The sequence below is a fragment of the Pseudophryne corroboree genome, chromosome 4 (assembly GCF_028390025.1).
Source record: "Pseudophryne corroboree isolate aPseCor3 chromosome 4, aPseCor3.hap2, whole genome shotgun sequence".
Lineage (NCBI taxonomy): Eukaryota > Metazoa > Chordata > Amphibia > Anura > Myobatrachidae > Pseudophryne > Pseudophryne corroboree.
In genome coordinates, this window is record NC_086447.1 from 299,179,299 (window position 1) to 299,197,946 (window position 18,648).

At 44.3% G+C, this 18,648-nt stretch overlaps 1 protein-coding gene across 4 annotated transcripts in view; it reads right to left on the reverse strand.

The window, feature by feature from the left end:
• The window catches only part of PLD1 (phospholipase D1), a 497,457-nt gene that overhangs the window by 216,528 nt on the left and 262,281 nt on the right, over positions 1 to 18,648 (reverse strand). For 3 of the 4 annotated variants that reach the window (XM_063916252.1, XM_063916254.1, XM_063916251.1), the window contains 5 exons: positions 15,988 to 16,124; positions 14,397 to 14,542; positions 14,219 to 14,324; positions 7,208 to 7,273; positions 6,336 to 6,394 (listed from right to left, as the gene is read on the reverse strand). In XM_063916252.1, coding sequence (XP_063772322.1) covers positions 6,336 to 6,394; positions 7,208 to 7,273; positions 14,219 to 14,324; positions 14,397 to 14,542; positions 15,988 to 16,124 — 514 coding nt within the window. The remainder of the gene's footprint in view (positions 1 to 6,335; positions 6,395 to 7,207; positions 7,274 to 14,218; positions 14,325 to 14,396; positions 14,543 to 15,987; positions 16,125 to 18,648) is intronic. The other variant, XM_063916253.1, reaches the window with a different exon arrangement.

Sequence of the window (18,648 nt, forward strand, 5' to 3'; positions counted from 1 at the left end):
ACGCATCATCACACACTTTATTTAATTTATCTGATTCAGGAAAAACTATGGTAGTTTTTTCACATCCCACATAATACCCTCTTTTGTGGTACTTGTAGTATCAGAAATACGTAACACCTCCTTCATTGCCTTTAACGTGTGGCCCTAATAAGGAATACGTTTGTTTATTCACCGTCGACAGTGGATTCAGTGTCCCTGTCTGTGTCTGTGTCGACCGACTAAAGTAAACGGGCGTTTTAAAACCCTTGACGGTGTTTTTGAGACGTCTGGACCGTACTAATTGTTTGTCGGCCGTCTCATGTCGTCAACCGACCTTGCAGCGTGTTGACATTATCACGTAATTTCCTAAATAAGCCATCCATTCCGGTGTCGACTCCCTAGAGAGTGACATCACCATTACAGGCAATTGCTCCGCCTCCTCACCAACATCGTCCTCCTACCTGTCGACACACACGTACCGACACACAGCACACACACAGGGAATGCTCTGATAGAGGACAGGACCCACTAGCCCTTTGGAGAGACAGAGGGAGAGTTTGCCAGCACACACCAAAAACGCTATAATTATATATAGGGACAACCTTATATAAGTGTTTTCCCTTATAGCATCTTAATATATATATAAGCATATCGCCAAATTAGTGCCCCCCCTCTCTGTTTTAACCCTGTTTCTGTAGTGCAGTGCAGGGGAGAGCCTGGGAGCCTTCCCTCCAGCCTTTCTGTGAGGGAAAATGGCGCTGTGTGCTGAGGAGATAGGCCCCGCCCCTTTTTCGGCGGCCTCGTCTCCCGCTCTTAACGGATTCTGGCAGGGGTTAAATATCTCCATATAGCCTCCGGAGGCTATATGTGAGGTATTTTTAGCCAAAATAGGTATTCATTTGCCTCCCAGGGCGCCCCCCTCCCAGCGCCCTGCACCCTCAGTGACTGCCGTGTGAAGTGTGCTGAGAGGAAAATGGCGCACAGCTGCAGTGCTGTGCGCTACCTTTAGAAGACTGAGGAGTCTTCTGCCGCCGATTCTGGACCTCTTCTTACTTCAGCATCTGCAAGGGGGCCGGCGGCAAGGCTCCGGTGACCATCCAGGCTGTACCTGTGATCGTCCCTCTGGAGCTGATGTCCAGTAGCCAAGAAGCCAATCCATCCTGCACGCAGGTGAGTTCACTTCTTCTCCCCTAAGTCCCTCGTTGCAGTGATCCTGTTGCCAGCAGGACTCACTGTAAAATAAAAAACCTAAGCTAAACTTTCCTAAGCAGCTCTTTAGGAGAGCCACCTAGATTGCACCCTTCTCGGCCGGGCACAAAAATCTAACTGGCTTGGAGGAGGGTCATAGGGGGAGGAGCCAGTGCACACCACCTGATCCTAAAGCTTTACTTTTTGTGCCCTGTCTCCTGCGGAGCCGCTATTCCCCATGGTCCTTTCAGGAACCCCAGCATCCACTAGGACGATAGAGAAAGCAGCCAGTGTTTTGTTCCCCCATCAGATGAATGAATGAAGTGTGTAAAGAAGCGTGGGTTCTCCCGATAAGAAACTGGTAATTTCTAAAACGTTACTGATGGCGTACCCTTTCCCGCCAGAGGATAGGTCACGTTGGGAGATATCCCTTAGGGTGGATAAGGCGCTCACACGTTTGTCAAAAAAGGTGGCACTGCCGTCTTAGGATACGGCCACCTTGAAGGAGCCTGCTGATAAAAAGCAGGAGGCTATCCTGAAGTCTGTATATACACACTCAGGTTATATACTGAGACCTGCAATTGCCTCAGCATAAATAGTGCTGCTGCAGTGTGGTCTGATACCCTGTCAGATAATATTAATACTCTAAGACAGGGATAATATTTTGCTAACATAGAGCATATGAAAGACGTCGTCTTATATATAAAGAATGCACAGAGGGATATTTGCCGGCTGGCATCCAGAATTCATGCAATGTCCATTATGCCAGGAGGGTATTAGAAACCCGGCAGTGGACAGGTGATGCTGCCTGTAAAAGGCACATGGAGATTCTGCCTTATAAGGGTGAGGAATTGTTTGGGGATGGTCTCTGGGACCTCGTATCCACAGCAACAGCTGGGAAGAAAAATTTTTACCTCAGGTTTCCTCACAGCCTAAGAAAGCACCGTATTTTCAGGTACAGTCCTTTCGGCTTCAGAAAAGCAAGCGGGTTAAAGGCGCTTCCTTTCTGCACAGAGACAAGGGAAGAAGGAAAAAGCTGCACCAGACAGCCAGTTCCCAGGATCAAAAATCTTCCCCTGCTTCCTCTGAGTCCACCGCATGACGCTGGGGCTCCACAGGTGGAGACAGGTGCGGTTGGGGCGCGTCTCGGGAACTTCAGGGACCAGTGGGATTGCCCACAGGTGGATCCCTAGGTTCTGCAAATAGTATCACAGGGATACAGGCTGGAGTTCGAGGCGACTCCCCCTCGCCGTTACCTCACATCAGCCTTGCCTGCTGCCCTCGGAGAAAGGTAGTACTGGCGGCAATTCACAAGCTGTACTTCCAGCAGGTGAAATCAAGGTACCCCTCCTTCAACAAGGCCGGGGTTACTATTCCAAAATGTTGTGGTACCGAAACCAGACGGTTCGGTGAGAACCATTCTAAAATTGAAAGTCTTGAACACTTATATACAAAGGTTCAAGTTCAAAATGGAATCGCTCAGGGCGGTTATTGCAAGCCTGGAGAATTTCGTGGTATCACTGGACATCAAGGATGCTTACCTGCATGTCCCTATTTACCCTCTTCACCAGGAGTACCTCAAAATTGTGGTACAGGATTGTCATTACCAATTCCAAACGTTGCCGTTGGTCTGTCCCCGGCACCGAGGTATTTACCAAGGTAATGGCCGAAATAATTATCCCGTACTTGGACGATCTCCTTATAAAGGCGAGGTCCAGGGAGCAGTTGTTCGTCGGAGTAGCACTATCTCGGGAAGTGCTACAACAGCACGGCTGGATTCTGAATATTCCAAAGTCGCAGCTGGTTCCTACGACGCGTCTACTGTTCCTGGGTATGGTTCTGGACACAGAACAGGATAAAAAGGGTTTCTCCCGGAGGAGAAGTCCAAGGAGTTGTCGTCTCTAGACAGGGACCTCCTAATACGTATACAGGTGTCGGTGCATCAATGCACGCGAGCCCTGGGAAAGATGGTAGCTTCTTACGAAGAAATTCCATTCGCCAGGTCCCATGCAAGGATTTTCCAGTGGGATCTGTTGGACAAGTGGTCCGGGTCGCATCTTCAGATGCATCGGCGGATAACCCTGTCTCCAAGGGCCAGGGTGTCGCTGTTGTGGTGGCTGCAGAGTGCTCATCTTCTAGGGGGCCGCAGATTCGGCATACAGGACTTGGTCCTGGTGACCACGGATGCCAGCCTTCGAGGCTGGGGGGCAGTCACACAGGGAAGAAACTTCCACGGCTATGGAAAAGTCAGGAGACTTCCCTACACATAAATATTCTGGTACTAAGGGCCATTTACAATGCCCTAAGTCAGGCTAGACCCCTGCTTCAACACCGGCCGGTGCTGCTCCAGTCAGACGACATCACGGCGGTCGCTCATGTAAACCGACAGGGCGGCACAAGAAGCAGGATGGCGATGGCAGAAGCCACAAGGATTCTTCAATGGGCGGAAAATCATGTGTTAGCACTGTCAGCAGTGTTCATTCCCGGAGTGGACAACTGAGAAGCAGACTTTCTCAGAAGACACGACCTCCACCCGGGAGAGTGGGGACTTCATCCAGAAGTCTTCCAAATGATTGTACACCGTTGGAAAAGGCCACAGGTGGACATGATGGCGTCCCGCCTCAACTAAAAGTTACAAAGATATTGCACCAGGTCAAGGACCCTCAGGCGATAGCTATGGACGCTCTGGTAACACCGTGGGTGTACCAGTCGGTGTATGTGTTCCCTTCTCTGCCTCTCTTACCCAGGGTAATGAGAATAATAAGAAGGAGAGGAGTAAGAACTATAATCATTGGTCCGGGTTGGCCAAGAAGAGCTTGGTAACCAGAACTCCAAGAAATGATCTCAGAGGACCCATGGCCTCTGCCGCTCAGACAGGACCTGCTGCAGCAGGGGGCCTGTCTGTTCCAAGACGTACCGCGGCTGCGTTTGACGGCATGGCGGTTGAACGCCGGATCCTGAAGGAAAAGGGAATTCCGGAGGAAGTTATCCCTACGCTATTTAAAGCTAGGAAAGAAGTGAACGCAAACCATTATCACCGCATATGGCGGAAATATGTTGCGTACGGTGAGGCCAGGAAGGCCCCAAAGGAGAAATTTCAGCTAGGTCGATTTCTGCACTTCCTACAGTCAGAGGTGACTATGGGCCTAAAATTGGGTTCCATTAAGGTCCAGATTTCGGCTCTATCGATTTTCTTCCAAAATTGAACTGGCTTCACTGCCTGAAGTTCAGACTTTTGTTAAGGGAGTGCTGCATAGTCAGCCCCCGTTTGTGCCTCCAGTGGCACCGTGGGATCTCAACGTGGTGTTGGATTTCCTGAAGTCGCATTGGGTTGAGCCACTTAAATCCGTGGAGCTATAATACCTCACGTGGAAAGTGGTCATTCTGTGGGCCTTGGCGTCGGCCAGGCGTGTATCAGAATTGGCGGCTTTGTCATACAAAAGCCCTTATCTGTATTTATATGGATAAGGCGGAATTGAGGACTCGTTCCCAATTCCTTCCTAAGGTGGTATCAGTTTTTCATGTGAACCAACCTATTGTGGTGCCTGCGGCTACTTGGGACTTGGAGGATTCCAAGTTACTGGACGTAGTCAGGGCCCTGAAAAGTATATGTTTCCAGGACAGCTGGAGTCAGGAAAACTGACTCGCTATTTCTCCTGTATGCACCCAACAAGCTGGGTGCTCCTGCTTCTAAGCAGACGATTGCTCGCTGGATCTGTAGCACGATTCAACTTGCACATTCTGCGGCTGGACTGCCGCACCCTAAATCTGTAAAAGCCCATTCCACGAGGAAAGTGGGCTCTTCTTGGGCGGCTGCCCGAGGGGTCTCGGCTTTACAACTTTGCCGAGCTGTTACTTGGTCGGGTTAAAACATTTTTGTAAGAGTCTACAAGTTTGATACCCTGGCTGAGGAGGACCTAGAGTTTGCTCATTCGGTGCTGCAGAGTCATCCGCACTCTCCCGCCCGTTTGGCAGCTTTGGTATAATCCCCATGGTCCTTACGGAGTCCCAGCATCCACTTAGGACGTCAGAGAAAATAAGATTTTACTCACCGGTACATCTATTTCTCGTAGTCCGTAGTGGATGCTGGGCGCTCATCCCAAGTGCGGATTGTCTGCAATACTTGTTTATAGTTATTGCCTAACTAAAGGGTTATTGTTGAGCCATCTGTTGAGAGGCTCAGTTATATTTAATACTGTTAACTGGGTATAGTATCACGAGTTATACGGTGTGATTGGTGTGGCTGGTATGAGTCTTACCCGGGATTCAAAATCCTTCCTTATTGTGTCAGCTCTTCCGGGCACAGTATCCTAACTGAGGTCTGGAGGAGGGTCTTAGTGGGAGGAGCCAGTGCACACCAGGTAGTCCTAAAGCTTTCTTTAGTTGTGCCCAGTCTCCTGCGGAGCCGCTAATCCCCATGGTCCTTACGGAGTCCCAGCATCCACTACGGACTACGAGAAATAGATTTACCGGTGAGTAAAATCTTATTATACTGTACATGGTCCCCCACTTGGTTCCTCCTGTAAAGTACATACTGTACAGCTGTATTCTATATGAATACTGGTTGTTGAAACAGATGCACAGACAACCAATCAGCAAGCAATACTGCAGACAAAATCCTCAATAAAAAACCTCAAAACACCAAGCGTAATACCCCTTTCAGATTTCCAATGCCGGATCCCACCCGGGAATTGGAAATGGGTACTTCCCGGGTGGGATCCAGCATTGGAGCCTCTGCACTGGCTTTCCGACCCGGAAAAATGCCGGTTCGGTTACCATTGCGGCGGGGGATGGAGCCGGCAGCGGGGATGGAGACAGCGCTGGGAAATGACCCAGGAATCCGTTTACGCTGCCACTGACCCTGTATTCAACCTGGGAATAACCCTTCTCAGGCGACCCGGAAATTCTCATGGGGCCCTTTCACATCGCACACTGACCCGTGTCGATACCGAGTTATTTTTGCGTTGTGAAAGGGGTATAAGAGAATACAATGTTCATTGGGCTGTATTTTGCTAACTATTGGAGTTTCTAGGAAGGTCATAGTGCTATTCCTAGTCAGGGGACTGTGACATACAAGTGATCATCTGCTGTAGATCTTAACCCAATCCATGAGAAAACCCTAAAATGTTATAGAAAACAGCTGTGTAAACTAGCCATATAAAACTTACATGCCCTTTGGTCCAAGATCGTGGATAAAAGATAACTGGTTTACATCAATGAATTCTCTCTGGGAAGCAAGAAAAAAAAAAGGCGTTACACATGGAACACTTGCTCGGTACAAAGGTGAGAGGTTGAACTTGATGGACCTGTTTGCTTTCCAACCTTACTACTGGATGTAACTATATAACATGCTCAAGCATTAGTTTTCATAAATACATATTATTACTTTACTGACTATATTTTTGCAACATGCTCTATCAAAGCTGTGAACAGTTGGCCATAAACATTTAACATTTGTTTCCTCAAGTTGCTACCATTCCCAACTGGCCAGGAAAAGCTTGTGCACATCACTTTTACTCATATCAACAAATGTTTGGGAACATTACACAATTATTTTTAAAGTGAAACCGTGGACATTTTGACTCAGCCTCAACTGTCATGTTGTCTAAGGCACAAATCTCATTATGAGAATGATAAATGGAGAGAACACATGGATTACATGGATAAACTCACAGACATTCCAAAAAGACTGTGCAACACTCCTACTTTTGCCTGGATTATATGACAGTTATTGCATACCTGCCGATGGATTTGGCAATCTAAGTATAGTGATTCTTAATCAGTAAGCAGAACACATTGTAAACAGCAAGGATAGGTTAAGCTAGTTACATTATGCTGTTAATTTTGTTTAAAGTAGTTCTAAACGTTTGGTTCTATATAAAGTACCAGTAAGTTTAACGATGATCACATTCTTGATTGTTTGGCACATACAGTAAATCCTCATTGCGAAATGCAAAGACAGAATGTAAAAAGAGCAATGTACCTAAGGGAATAGATTATAAATTCTAAAGGACTAAACCTGAATACAATTGTCACTTACTGTTGCGTGATAATTCCGGTACATTGGCATTTTTAATAGTGCTGTTAAGTAATCTTCCAGTTGTTTCTGCAACATAAAAAATAGGACACTCTGCATAAGCACAGAACACAAACGTTGATGTATGATGTGATAAGCGAGTTTTGCAGGGCAACCACACACAGTCTAGAACAAAGCAGAGGTGCCATGTACTGTATATGGGTCCTGTCTGCAATTTCATAGACCAGCTGCAGGGATGCTTTGTACATTGATTTGCATTTGTCTCAGACAAAAATGTGCAAGGCTGCAAAAATGTCATCCCAAAGCACAGATGTCTATCACATTTGGGCTATCACTGTAACAAATGTGAACTTTTCCTTCTATCAAATAAACTGCTCATGCTTGGAGCCTCACTTACGTTATAACAGCTTATAACAGTAAGGAGACATCAAGGCTTCCTCTATGTCACTTGCATAGGCAAACGCAGGGGGGGTTTCTGGTTGCCCAGAAACCCCCTCCTCTTGGCAAGTGGCTCAAATTATAACAATAGCAATGGTAACATAGTAACATAGTATCTAAGGTTGAAAAAAGACAATTGTCCATCGAGTTCAACCTATTTGTGGTCTCCTATGCACGATTATTTTGTAGAAAATTTTGACTGAAGTTGATGACTGCCGTTACGTTTTACCCCTCTTTTTTATAATAACCATAGTGCGTGACTATGCCCCGTAACCCTGGATATCCTTATCCATTAGTAAAATTTATCTAACCCATTCTTAAAGGTGTTGACTGAGTCGGCCATTACAACTCCCTCAGGCAGGGAATTCCAAACACGTATCGTCCTTACCGTAAAAAAGCCTTTACGCCGTATTGTGCGCAATGGTATATAATATGATTACTAGAGCTGCTGCACATGCCCAGTGGTAGCAACTTCTTCTACCAAATTTGCTGTGTGTGGATCTGAGCCCTCAATCAGCGCACTGGACCAGAGAGTAGCTACCAGGAAGAAGAGACAGGAGCCTTACTATGAGGTGGGAGAATGTTTGCATAGAAAGTGCAGTACTGGTTCTATTATATTTGTGTATTTATTTATTATAGTATGTTTAACCTCTTCCTGATTACTTATCTTATTTATATTATTTAAATATGTTTGATGCAGCATACACTATAGACCATATATTGTGTTAAATATTAATACTGTATTCCATGTTCCGCCAAGTGGGAGATTGTGGATTGCATTTGGAAACCCCCCTCTAGAAATCCTGTGTTTGCCACTGACTTGTAACAGTCTTCAGTTTGCTTTTTTCCACTTCATATAATGGGCTTCTTACATCAACAAAAAGCCTCCACCCCACTCCCACTCAGCTAAGTGCAGCATTTCCTCCCACAAAGTACATTCTCATTTGGCACTTGTGAGCAAAACCAGGTGACTAATGCAGATATTCCCATTCCGTTATGGAATTCTATGATCCTTATCTGTCTGACCAGCCATGCCCATCTTAGCAGGTAAAATACCATACTACTAAATGCACATTTTAAAAAAACAGGACACATGGAAAAATAGGATTTTAATACCTACCAGTAAATCCTTTTATCTTAGTCCGTAGAGGATGCTAGGGATGCTTCAAGAACCATGGGGTATAGACGGGATCCGCAAGAGACATGGGCACTTTAAGACTTTGAATGGGTGTGAACTGGCTCCTCCTTCGATGCCCCTCCTCCAGGCTCCAGTTTAAGTAACTGTGCCCAGGGAGACGGACATTTAGAGGAAAGATTTTATTGTTAAACCACGGTGAGCATCTTACCAGCTCACACCACCAGTATGCCGCAGAACGTGGCATTCAATAGAACACCAGCCGACGGCATGAAGAATATGCAGCAATATGCTGACATAAAGCGTAACACAACCTGTGTGTAAACACAACCAATAACAGCATAATGCATGCCACAGCATGAATAATGTCAGCAACAGGCTGACTTAAACGCAACACACCATGTGTGTAACCATACCCAATAACTGCAGATACAGTACGAACTGGGACGGGCGCCCAGCATCCTCTACGGACTAAGAGAAAAGGATTTACCGGTAGGTATTAAAATCCTATTATCTCATACGTCCTAGAGGATGCTGGGGATGCTTCAAGAACCATGGGGTTTATACCAAAGCTCTAGAATGGGCGAGAGAGTGCGGATGACTCTGCAGCACTGATTGACCCAACAAGATGTCCTCATCAGCCAGGGTATCAAACTTGTAAAACTTTGCAAAAGTGTTTGAACCCGACCAAGTAACTGCTCCGCAAAGCCGTAATGCCGAGACCCCTCGGGCAGCCGCCCAGGATGAGCCCACCTTTCTGGAAGAATGGGCTTTCACCGATTTCGGTAATGGCAATCCAGCCGTAGAATGAGCTTGCCGAATCGTATTACAGATCCAGCGTGCAATAGTCTGCTTGGAAGAAGGAGCCCCAATCTTGTTGGGATCATACAGGACAAACAGAGCCTCCATTGTCCTAATCTGAGCCGTTCTGGCGACATACATTTTCAAAGCTCTGACCACATCGAGAGACTTCTATTCCGTCAAGACTTCAGTAGCCACTGGCACCACAATAGTTTGGTTCATGTGAAATGATGAAACCACTTTTGGCAGATAATTGCAGACGAGTTCTCAACTCAGCTCTATCCGCATGGAAGATTTAATAGGACTCTTGTGAGACAAAGCCGCTGATTCAGACACCCGCCTTGCGGATGCCAAGGCCAACAGCATAACCAATTTTCAAGTGAGGAATTTGCGCTCAACCTTATGTAAAGGTTCAAACCAATGAGATTGCAGGAACTGCAACACCACGTTAAGATCCCATGGTGCCACTGGGGGCACAAAGGGAGGTTGGATGTGCAGCACTCCTTTCACGAAGGTCTGAACTTCTGGAAGGGAGGACAATTCTTTCTGAAAGAAAATTGACAAGGCCGAAATTTGAACTTTATTGGAGCCTAACTTTAGGCCCGCATCCACACCTGTTTGCAAAAAATGGAGAAAACGCCCCAGCTGAAATTCTTCCGTAGGACACATATTTTCTCCAAATACGGTGATAATGCCTCGCCGTTACATCTTTTCTAGGCTGAAGTAGTGTGGAAATGACTTCACTGGGAATACCCTTTCGGGCTAGGATTTGGCGTTCAACCACCATGCCGTCAAACGCAGCCGCGGTAAGTCTTGATACACGCACGGTCCTTGCTGTAACAGGTCCTCTCGTAGAGGAAGAGGCCAGGGATCTCCTATGAGTGATTCCTGAAGATCCGGATACCTCCTTGGCCAGTCTGGAACAATGAGTATTGCCTGAACCTTTGTTCTTCTTATGATCTTTATCACCTTTGAAATGAGTGGAAGTGGAGGGAACACATAGACCGACTGAAACACCCACGGTGTCACTAGGGCGTCCACTGCTATTGCTTGAAGGTCCCTGGACCTGGAACAATATCTCTGAAGTTTCTCGTTGAGGCGAGACGCCATCATGTCTATTTGAGGAATTCCCCAACGACTTGTCACTTCTGCAAAGACCTCTTGACTGGATGGAGATCGTGTCTGCTGAGGAAGTCTGCTTTCCAGTTGTCCACGCCTGGAATGAAGACTGCTGACAGAGCGCTTGCATGTCTTTCCACCCAGCGAAGAACTTTTGTGGCCTCCGCCATTGCCGCTCTGCTCTTTGTTCCGCCCTGGCGGTTTATGTACGCCACTGCTGTTATGTTGTCCGACTGAATCAAGACGGGCGGACCGCGAAGAAGATGTTCCGCTTGCAGAAGGCCGTTGAAAATAGCCCTTAATTCCAGAATGTTTATGTGCAGACAAGCTTCCTGGCTTGACCATTTTCCCTGGAAATTATCCCCCTGTATGACTGCTCCCCAGCCTCAGAGACTTGCATCCGTGGTCACCAGGATCCAATCCTGGATCCCGAACCTGCGTCCCTCTAGGAGGTGAGAACTGTGCACCCACCACAGGAGAGAGATTCTGGTCCTGGAAGATAGGATTATTTTCCGGTGCATGTGCAGGTGAGACCCGGACCACTTGTCCAACTGGTCCCGCTAAAACCACTCTGGCATTTAACCTGCTCACTGAATGGCCTCGTAGGCTGCAACCATCTTTTTCATCAACAGAACATATTGATGGATTGACACTGTTGCAGATCTGACCCGACTCTGGATCCTCAGAGCTTTTTCCACTGGAAGAAACAAACTCTCAACAGTTCTGTATCTAACATTATTCCCAACGCCGACAACCGCGTCGTTGGGATCAACAGTGATTCTGGCAAGTTCAGGAGCCAACCACTATGTTGAAGAACTGTCAGGAAGAATGCAACGTTTTGCACCACTTGGTTTCTTGACCTCGCCGTAATCAGGAGAGCATCCCAGTACAGAATAATAATGACTCTTTTACTACTGAAGGAAAACCATCATACCGCCATCACTCCGGTGAATTGGTAATGACAATCCTGAATAGCAAACCCAGGTAAGCCTAATGCGGAAGAAACCGTAACTAGACCCCCTTTCTCCTTTTTCAGATTGGAGATCCCTGCCCTGAGAGATTCCATCTTGTAGTTCAACTTCTTAAGTAGAAATTTTTGGGATTTTAGATATAGGATTATTCTGACCGAGCCGTCCGGCTGAAATGAGCTGTGAGGGGTAAGCCCCTCCCGCTATTCCTTACATATATTTATACTGGCGGGGGTTAAATCTAGTGCCTGGGCACTTATATATTCATTTGCCAGTCTCTGCTGAGGATTTATATGCTGCCCATGGCGCCCCCCCACCCGCGCCCTGCACCCTACAGTGCCTGTGTATGTGGGAGCATGGCGCACAGCGCGGCTGCTGTGCTGTACCTCAAAGCCGTCAATGAAGTCTTCTTGATCTTCTCACCCGTCTTCTGACTTACGGCTCTGCAAGGGGGGTGACGGCGGGCTCTGGGAACGAGCATCTTGGCGTACCTAGCGATCAGACCCTCTGGGGCTAATGGAGTCCAGTAGCCAAAGAAGCAGAGCCTTGAAACTCACAGAAGTAGGTCTGCTTCTCTCCCCTAAGTCCCACGATGCAGGGAGACTGTTGCCAGCAGTGCTCCCTGAAAATAATAAACCTAACATAAAGTCTTTTCAGAGAAACTGAGTAGAGCTCCCAGTCTCACTGGGCACAGAATCTAAACTGGAGTCTGGAGGAGGGGCATAGAGGGAGGAGCCAGTTCACACCCATTCAAAGTCTTAAAGTGCCCATGTCTCCTGCGGATCCCGTCTTTACCCCATGGTTCTTGAAGCATCCCCAGCATCCTTTAGGACGTATGAGAAACAAGAGTGTGACAAACCAAATGAATGTCTGATTCTGTGACAAAAACAGAGGGTTCCAGGAAAAGGTGACTGCATGTAGGTAGGGGTGAGGCCACTTCTGGAAGATATTGTCCTAGGTGGTAATGAAGTTTTAAGGCATTAGAATATCGCCAGGAGGAAGAAAGCACTGAGGGCCTAATTCAGGGGTGAAAGCCGTTGTATGCGCAGGGGACTTGGCAAAATATGGTAATGACTCTACAGGCAACTTACATCCACCACTCACGCACATAACCAGAAACATGGAAAACATTGGGCGCACATTGGTTGGACCATCGGACCTCTGACGAACCCAATGCTGTTTCAGACTAAGTGGTTCTCCTAAGACACCAGAGCCTCCCAGCTGTGAACTAATTCACAGTGGCCAACTAGGGAACGGACAGAAAATGGTCATGACGCGCCTGCATTTTTCTAGCCACCCCCCTCATTACCTCCCCCAAACGCTGACTGCCTTTCACTCACTTAGCGAACAATCCTCTGTGCATGCGCTATCACTAATTAATCGCTGCGTCTGCGCAGTGTGGCTTTGCAGCATGCACAGCGGCAGAAATATCGACATTGCGCCCACCTCTGAATCAGGCTCTAAGTGTGGGCAGGAATTCTAAAACTAATCTGTAGACATGGGTGGTCATTCCGAGTCGTTCGCTCTCTAGCTGCTTTTAGCAGCATTGCAAACGCTAGGCCGCCGCCCTCTGGGAGTGTATCTTAGCTTAGCAGAATTGCGAACGAAAGATTAGCAGAATTGCTAATAAATAATTCCTTGCAATATCTGAGTAGCTCCAGACCTACTCCTAGATTGCGATCACCTCAGTCCGTTTAGTTCCTGGTTTGACGTCCCAAACACGCCCTGCGTTCGGCCAGCCACTCCCCCGTTTCTGCAGCCACTCCTGCGTTTTTCCCTGGCACGCCTGCGTTTTTTAGCACACTCCCAGAAAACGCTCAGTTATCACCCAGAAATGCCCCTTTCCTGTGAATCACAATACGATCACTCGAGCGATGAAAAAACGTCGCTCAAGCTTTACGTTATAACAAACCTGACACATTACAGCAAACATGCCACTTTATAACAAACCTGCCAAGTTATAACAAACCACCCAACCATAATGTAGAGTTCTATGGATGGCATAATGCTTCAGCGCTATTAGCCATAGAAGCATTCATGTTTATATTTTCAGTCCATTCTTAGGCTATGTACACATTATGCGATCTAATATGATACAATAGCGTATGATATTGTATAAGATATATCAGATCGGATCGTGTGTACACACTACAAACGATGTCAAACGATGTCTAGAAACAAAGTCATCACTGGAGTTAAAAACCACATAATATCACCTCATCAAGACTGCATGCAGTCCGGCGTACAACGTTGCATGCGACCCGTGGAAGCGCGCATCGAAGGTCGGATCATGCATACACATTATGCAATATCATTTAGGACTGAACAATATCGTTTAGATTGTGAACGATATTGCATAGTGTGTACGGGCCATAACATTAACTGCAAATGTCTGGATATGTCAGTAATGGCATTATGTAAGTCTCCATAGTCACAGAAGGAAATCTGTACAGCTGATCTTTCACTGTTAAACTGATGCATTACATGTTGTGTATGAAAGAAGCAAAGTTCTGCATTCTCCACATACTACAGGTCAGCCTGTGATATAGTTACCCTTCTGCTGGAAGACTGTTCTTCTCTGACAATCTCTGCATTCCGGGGAAGACTTGGCATGGGCCTCACATCTCCTCTTTTTACTGTCTGCCTTCTCACTGTGTGGCTGAAATAAGAACCATTAGCCTCAGTCCCAGTCTCGGATTTGAACCGTTACATTCAGTGAGAGAAAACTTACCTCCTGGTAGGAATAGGGATTCGGATGAAAGCTTTATACCGTAGCAGCTCTCTGTGGAGGTCCTGGAAGTGCTTATATTTCCTCTTGACTTGCCATATAAACTCCCCGTGGGTTAGTTCAATTGTGTAAATGTTCAGAACCGATGTCTGGAATTATACACCATAAAAATAAAAATCAATGGTGCTAAAATGATCCTGAATGTTTGTATATCGTACATGAAGTTCCCCTACTTATAATTATGAGTTTTGAGGTCATTGCTTATAATCACCTTAGTGTTCATCTTGTGTAATATTATGCAGAATAATACACCCCCTATTGTATATGATGGTGGATATTAGAAGTTACCTTGTATTTCTTTGCCTGTATAAAAGTACTTGGCTCTTGTATGGCCACAGAACTTCATGGGGACTTGCTTCTATTATTACATAACTTGTTTATCCCACATGTACATAAATTCTTTCTTGGATCCCAGAACTATCAAATCTAATCATACATCACGTTATTAATAGGCATTATCTAAGTTTAGTACAACATACATTATTCTGTCAATTATAACACGTTTAAATCTATGTCTGTTAAATGAGGATGGAACATCAACTCCGTTTCCATGTTTGTTAAAGGGACTTGACGTGGAAAATTTAATTATTTAGATGCCTTTGACATATATAAATAAGCACAACATGTAAAGACGCAATATTTAATATCACATTAAGATGTGATGGTTCTGTATTTTTCAACTGTATTTGTAAAAAGATAAATCAAAAGAAAGCCAATATTATTTCAAGTATTATTTATTTTCTTCTCTTTTATATAATCCTTTTATCAGGTCAACAAGAACATCATAACAGTGTAAGAACAATATGATAACTGCTGAACAGATGGTTTTACAGAGGAAATCCAATACATATGAAATAAAATAAACATAATGTATTGCATATACACTTTATAGATACAAGTATTTGTCCGCACCTGTGAATTACTGAATTCAGGTGTTTCAACAGCTGATGGTTTACAACCATCTATGAGTTGGGTTTTTTTTTTGGGTTTTTTTGGGATGTTATTTGGTTTTTACTCATTCTTGGAGTGGCGGCTGATATTTTGTCTCTCTTTCCCTCCAACTATCTCTACCTTAAAATCAATAACTTGGATGACAATAAAAAACATTAAAGGTGGACTAAACTCACAAAACTGTCATTTGGTTGGAGTAGAAGAGTGAACTGAGATGCCCAGAGTTTTTTTAAATCATTCCATATAAAATGAAAATTATTCAGAAGTTGCTAAGTACACACTGCCATAATTCTGTGATCCTGCTCTACATTACCAGAAACTTTCTTGTCAGCAATATATGATATAGCAACGTTTTATTAAATTTAGCAGTTGACATATTACAACTGTCAAATAAACAATCAGATGAAAATGTCATGCATCGTCCACTGTGACAACTGATATTATATACCTTTTATGTTAAAACCTATTACCTATTTCTATAACTAACCTGCACTTCATTATTATTTTGTAAATTCAAAAAGGAACATATGTATATACATACAGCAAAAAAACATACTGCATATTTCAATTGAATATTACCGACCTTTGAGGAAGATGATGAAGCAAAACGTTCCACTTCGAGAACCCTCACTTTAATAGGACATCCTGTCAAGAATGATTGGAGGTCGGGTTCTTTAAACCCTTTTGTGTTGTAAATGGCAGAGAAGGGAATGCAGACACCTGAGGAAATTGCGTATTATTTACTAATTAAAAGCATCAGTAATGGAGAAAACACAATCCTCAGTTAAACTATACACTAGTTTGAAATGCTATTTGACGTGATAAATAAAATAATGAGCCCATGATAATTAATCATTTCTAACATTCCTAACATTTAATAAATTAATCTTCTAATTAACATTAGATAAAAGCAAACAAGCAATTAGCTCAGATCATCAAAACAAATAATGAAAATTATAAACGGAAATAAGCTGACTTAACAAACTTCTACTGGCTTACAATACAGTAAAGCTGATTCCAGTTGTGCATTTAAGCATTTTCAATCATAGAGGTCTATTGATCAAAGACAGAAAGCACTAACAAGGGCTTCCCTCTACTGATAAATGCCACTCTGCCGGTCTAGATTTACTGCAGTTGTCTTGTGAAAGCTAACGGCATCTCAGGATGGCAGTGGCCACGGGAACACAGGAAAAAATGCTTCCTTGTTAATAAAATAAAGCATTTTTCCTTTGAAATTATATAACAACGGGCTATTTTTGTCTCCTCACATATACCGTGACTAGACAGAAATAATTATTATTGATCTAGGCAACTGTAGATAGCAAAGCAATATTGCAACAGTGGATATATTTTACACCCCATTCTTGGAACTGTCAGCATCCGGATTATAATTTATTTTTGGTATCTGGCTTGAGATAAATAAAGAATTATAACTCCCGCACTTTCCAATGTAGGGAAGTTTTTTCAGATTCTCCCATCAAATACTGAAGTAGCACTTAAAAAGTGAATATACTGTTATCCCACCCACTCTTAAATGGACAGCTTCCCATTTTGGATTTAATTAACTTCTTTTTCTGCTGGTTCTCCCAGATCATCTTGCCCATTCCACTGTGTCATTTACCCTCACATTGTTCTCTTCCATGGACAGATTGCTACCTCCTCATTATAGCTGTGAGGTTTTGTGAATAATATTATTATTATTATTATTATTATTATTATTATTATTATTTTTAAGAAAAATTTTATGGTGAGATGACATGCAGAAACACCAGCAAAAAGAAAACAACCTACACAGAAGTCTCAAGATGATGATCAACAAAGTGACATCACAATATAAATTAACATGATAATGTTAGAGTGGTGATGTATACATGAATATCTGTTGAATGAGTCAATATAATAAAAGAAATGGTACATAAACTTCTCTTTTGTATTTTTTGAGAAATAATACAAAGAAGGACAGAGAACCAGATTGAAAAAGGATGAGCAAAGAGAACAATGAAGAATGAGAAAAGAGGAAGGTGGGAAAATAGAGAAGGGCATGTAAAGAAGGATAAGGGGGAGGGAAAAAAAAGAAAGGATAAGAGATAAGAGCAAACCCGACCGGTCCGACTCACCCCTAAGGTGATATAGAAAACGTCATTTGATGATGATTATAGGAGGGAGGAAAGGAACAGAGAACAATCATGTAAAGGCAGGGGCGACATTGAAATAAGAAGTCCAGGGTTCCCAGACTTTAATGAAGTTTTGGGCGGAACCTTGAAGTTTACTTGCAATATGCTCCATCAAGTGGAGCATATTGCAGTTAGCGTTGGGTGTTTAGTAGTCCTCCATCGATCCGCTATGCAGCACCTTGCCGCAAGAGCAACATGAGTAAACAATTTATGTTGGTCGCCGGACGCTTCAGATGTGTTCAATGAAAGGAGAAAATATTTGGCAGTTAGAGGGATATGGAGAGATAAAATTGACCTTGCTCACGTCGCAACTTTGTGCCGTGAATATTATTATTATTTTGTTAGTTCTAGTCGATGAGGCAGACTAGATGGGACAAGTGGTTCTTATCTGCCATCAAAGTCTATGTTTCTAGTTTGGCTTTTATTGTTATAACCATTATTTAATAACCATATCTTTATATAACTTTCTCCTTGTCTCGCTTACAATTTCCTGTCAATTTTTATTTTTTATTTTGGGTATTAGCTTCTTCGAATCCTGACACACAGTTATGTGCATAGATCGTCTCCGATTATAATTATAGTAAGTTCAAGGAAAGTATAATGGTGTGTACACAAGGTGAGATATTTTCTTACAATTTTGACTATATAGTCAAAATCGTAAGAAAAGTTAGTGCAGATCGCAAGGTGAAAGTCACCTTGTGATCCTGATTTGATGCCGATGCGCGGTCCCGCGCGGTCCCGCGCGGTCGGCATCGCAAGAATAGATAGACTGTGCAGGCAAGTCAATTTTGACTATCTCTATAGAAGAGATAATCAAAATTGACACTTAGCCAAAATCGCACATAGTCAGTATCGCAAGCACATGAGTGTGCGTGTGATACTGACTATGTGCCGACCTAGCCCCTGTCGCATAGTGAGAATCGGGCATAGCCCGAATCTCACCGTGTGTATGGGCCGCACTGGACTTCCTGGATATCAGTGAGCAAGTTACATTGTGGCCTAAACCTACTGTGCATGCAGTTTAACTAACTGGACTGCACAGAAAAGTTTCAGTGCTTGTTGTTATCACC